General features: G+C 32.1%; 1 protein-coding gene across 1 annotated transcript; it reads right to left on the bottom strand.

Annotated features, from left to right (window-relative positions):
* Positions 1-3107: 3107 nt before the first annotated feature.
* LOC111086856 lies at positions 3108-4432 on the bottom strand. The gene is made up of 2 exons (XM_022391448.1): positions 4363-4432; positions 3108-3542 (listed from the first exon to the last, which is right to left on the bottom strand). Exons 1-2 carry the CDS (start codon positions 4417-4419, stop codon positions 3108-3110), a joined length of 492 nt encoding a protein of 163 aa, XP_022247156.1. The 5' UTR covers positions 4420-4432.
* Between the last annotated feature and the right edge of the window lie 242 nt (positions 4433-4674).

Raw genomic sequence — 4674 nt, 5'->3', positions numbered from 1 at the left:
AGTAAAATACGAAATAGTAATGAGCAGAACGACGGCCACACCCACTTTGAGGTTTCACCGTGTCAAAAACCACAAAGTGTTGTAATGTTTTCCCGCTCATTCTTACCTTGTTTCCTTACTTTTTTGGTGCTCCCATTCATACTTTATAATTGTTTACAATTTTCTCATAGGATGTTTCTGGTGCTAAGTCTCCAGAGGGACTTGGCTTTAGGCCTATCCTTCTCGTACCTTTTCTTGGTGCTAAGTCTCGAGAGTGACTGGTCTAAGACTATCCTTCTCGTAGCTTTTCTTAGCGGTACCTCTCGGCATTTCCTGGCTTTTACTGATATCTTTGTTATAGATTTTATTTCATCTAACCAGGATGGCAGCCTTTTCTTTGGTTGGATTAATAGTTAAGGCTTGTTTCACATATTCAGCATTACTGTTTTTAATTTTATCTCTATTTTTTCAGTAATGATCTCTTCGCTGGGACAAATACTTTTCAAGGTTACCAACATAAGATTTTCGCCTTTTCTCTCGTTTTTTTTTCCTTGAAAGGCATATTTTAAAAATCGCGCTGTTTCAAATACAACCTCAGATGTACATAGATCACACTTAGTTTGAAAACAATACAAAGGTAAATTATACAACTTATCGTTCTTGTTTTAAGTCTAGAGTGCTTGAGCAAAACAGTTTCAGACTTCGGCAGTGGTATTGTTCGTCCACATGGAGGAGACTCACGTCTTAGACACTGACTATTATGATAGAATTGCATTGTCCAACATAGAACCCACAAGTCAGTTGTATAGAACTGAAAACTTTGTTTTCAAAAGATAGATCGCAGATCTAGAGAATTTAATGGTTATTGTTATAACCTAAATTATAAGCAAAACAAAAAAAACGCTTATAGCCAAGATAGCGCAATTCAATCATGTGCATTTAGATTTGCATAAGGTGAAGGCAGGAGAGAGCTATGTCTTTTCAACAACGTTAGTCAGTCAGATATCCAGGTTGACAATTTTATGGCTTAGTGAATTTTTTTTTACTCAACCGACTTTCTCGCGTGCTTTGGTGGCTTATTATTTTGCATTTGATTTATTTACTACTCAACCGTGTGTGTGTAAAGTCTTTATAAAGTTTTGTTTACATGCTATTTACAGTGTGTTTGAGATTTTAATTTGTATTGCACATTTGTGTCATTCCTACCGTATTTATGATTTATATATATATTATAAATATGGGGCAAAACGCTGCTCCACATTTTACATTACCCTCTTTTAGAAACATCAAATTATTCCGTGAAATTAATAAAAATATATTCTACTATGCCATTTAAGTCACAACATGGCCATTTTCACTTCAACATACTATCGAGAGGTCTCAATCATTGTTTCTAACATAAAACTTACTTTATAAATCGAAAATTAAATTACTTTGGATTTTCCTATTTCTTATACGTTCATAAATCACGAACATTTCAAATTTCATGCAATTTATAATAAAGTGTGAAATCAACCGTTTTGAAACACTTAAATAATCAAAGAAATATTACATTATGATAAATGTTTATGGTAAAGGAAAACTTCATGGTTAATACATATATATTCAATGTCCGAAAACACTAATTTTATTTTGATAGATTTTTTTTACTTGGCCTAATGTACATTTTAAACCTACGGTTACTTTATAACATCTAGGCACACTCAGTCGATCATTAGACTTATTCAATGAAGCAGTATTTTAGTATTCGAATATCATTACTTGAAGTACTTTATTAACCAAGTTACAAGGTTTTCATGTTTTAGTATTATTCGAATTAGATTACTGAAAGTGTTTAGTGGTTACTAAACAAATCTGTCCCTCAACTTAGCTTAAATATTTCTGTTGCGTGCTTCATTTGTCACAAAACAAATGGGTCCCTCAACATTACTTAATTATTTGATGTGTGTTTCACTGGTCACTAAACAAACGTGTTTCCTCAACATAACTTAAATAATTGGTGTGTGTTTCAGTGGTCACTAAACAAACGAGTCGCCTCAACATAACTTAAATACTTGGTGTGTGCTTCAGTGGTCACTAAACAACATAACTTAAATATTTCTGTTGCGTGCTTTATTATTCATTTCCAAGCACAATTTATCTCAACAGCTTTTTTTTTTATGTTCTACTTTATATAGTTAACATTTAGATAGATTTATAGACTTCACAGTCAATTAATTTATTTAATTCTATTCTTTTTGCTTATTTTGTGTTACATAACCTTTAAACAAAACCCAAAGTTAAAGTACTATATTCTGAAGTATACAGCTGTGTAGTTTTAAAGAGATCGTCTCGTTAAAAATACATGGTTCTTTAATTAAACAAAACATGCTTCTATCGAGTTATTATGTAATCAGCTTTCAATATATGATAAATGTTCTAGTCTAATTTCATATATAATTTCATTAATTCTGTAAGCAATGTATGAACACTACATTGATGTTTCTTATTGGTTTAAATTTTGATTGAAAATATCAAAATTTAAACCGATAAGAAACATCCTCAAAGTAGGTATGATAAGCAGTTTATTTTATTGACCTAACCATGTGTTCAATTCATCTGTAAATACATTAGTTCAAGCTAGATATGTGCGTTTAGAAATCTTGCAATTAATCAACATTTTGTTTATGTTAAAAGGGGAAAGAGCAAACATCATTTGGAGTATTTATCTGAACAAAATATTTACACAGAATAAAATATATAGTAGAAGCTAATAATTTTGTTCTTTAATGCTTAGATATTGTAAGAACATTCAAGTTTTTTTAGTACATTAAAATTTACTTAAAATTTTAGGAATCGTGCTAAACTACAGATGTAACGTGGCAAATGGTCAAAGGTCAAAGAGGTCTCAGACAATAAAGAGCTAAGTTGTCGTTGACTGTAATGTTAAAAGCTCCAAGCCCACGAGGCTTTTTCTTTAAATTGTTATTGTATTGTCCGATTACAGAGACATGCAGCTGAATAAAGTTAACGTATAACTAAATTTTAATGTACACAGTGTTTGTTCATCTTAACTACAATTTGGGCTGATTTCAGTAAACGGTTTATTAGAAGTTATTCTAACATACATGAAAGTCGTTGTCTGCTTTTCATTCTTCCTGTACAGGAGACGACTTTGGGATAAAGGGAGGCAGTGGGCCAATAAAAGGAAAGGAAGGGTTGACGGCAGGTCGAGGTGGTTTTATAAATGTCTCCGTCTTTATAAGAACATGCCGAGCAACAATGTGGAACCCCATGCTGTCAGCGCGATACTCCGTTACTCTCAACACTCCAAAATCGTCAAGGTAACCCCATTTTCCCTGGACTGTCCCATTTTGGTTCCGTTCTTCCTCCCTGAAAGACTCACCCTTTCCTAGGCCCGTGTTATACTCAAACTTGTATGATCCAAGGCCTCTGTGATCCCTCCAGATATCAACAACCTGTACTTTTTCAGGAATCAATGTAGCCGCGTATTGGTCAGAATCAGATATTGCTGTGGCCGCTCTGGAATCCGATAGTAAAATCATTGTCGAAACAGCAAACATCTGTAAAAGAAACTGAGAGCTAGAATATCATATTCAAAATATCATAAAACGTTGTTCATAATTATTATTTAGAACTTGCAGCATCAAAAACGTTTTCTATTTTAATATAAGAATTTACGGTTGTTTAGACATGATAAACTAATTTACAATACGCTAAGATAGAATAATCCGTTCTTATCACGCTGTTGGAGACACATATTACATATATAAACCCTTTCTAGATTTAACCCTGAAAAACTATTGCTCATCATTACGTATACGTGTAACATGAAAAGAAGAAAACGTTCCTTAAGACATGATCAACATTATAATCACACACTAAAGTAGGGTAGTTAGAAGAACACATTTTCTTAGATTAAACTTTCTAACTTTATCTAATAACTAGCGTCAAGTGGGTTACCGATATTAGAGGTACCACTTATATTGCTCTAGATTTTCCATGGAATAGAAATTAAAATGGTTTGAGCTTATTATAATGTTTTTAACTGGTTATTAAGCCCAGCTATATATATGATCTTTGCTTTAGTAATTTAATACTTGAAATTCCTATATAGGGGGAATAGAAAACAGTTTTATTCCACGAAATTGAATTTTGATTTGTAAAAGTGTATATTCATTTTAATAATAATGTGGGTTGTATTTAATATTTTATGACCAGATTTGATGTTACATTCCAAAATGTTTTATAAAACTATATCTAAGTTCAAACTCTGTGTTTTAACTATATATATTGTTTGTTTACATCCATAAAAAAAGAAATAAACTAAAGATTATTTCGCTCTACTTTTAAAGTATTAGAAAATGAAGAAATATACCTTACCCAACCGAACAGAATCATTATATTTTTCTTCCTAAGTTGCTGAACAGATTGATACATGAAGTTGTTATAATTTAAGCTTCTGTGCTTTTAATAAATCGATTTGAATAAACCTACAGATCTTTAATTCCGAATTTAAAATCACATTTAACTTTTGAACTGAGTTAACTCACGAAAAATGCTGGAAGCCGACTTTGTAGTCAATCAACACGGACGTACGGTTATACCAATCAGAACGGAGGTAGAAACTCGAACACAGAAATTCATTCCATTACATAATTCGTACGTGTTTTATCGCCATCTGAAGCTCCTTCT

This window comes from Limulus polyphemus, unplaced genomic scaffold (assembly GCF_000517525.1).
Source record: "Limulus polyphemus unplaced genomic scaffold, Limulus_polyphemus-2.1.2 Scaffold53, whole genome shotgun sequence".
In the NCBI taxonomy this organism is placed as follows: Eukaryota; Metazoa; Arthropoda; class Merostomata; order Xiphosura; family Limulidae; genus Limulus; species Limulus polyphemus.
Note: the sequence above shows the minus strand (reverse complement) of the source record. Positions and strands in the feature narration are given on the sequence as shown.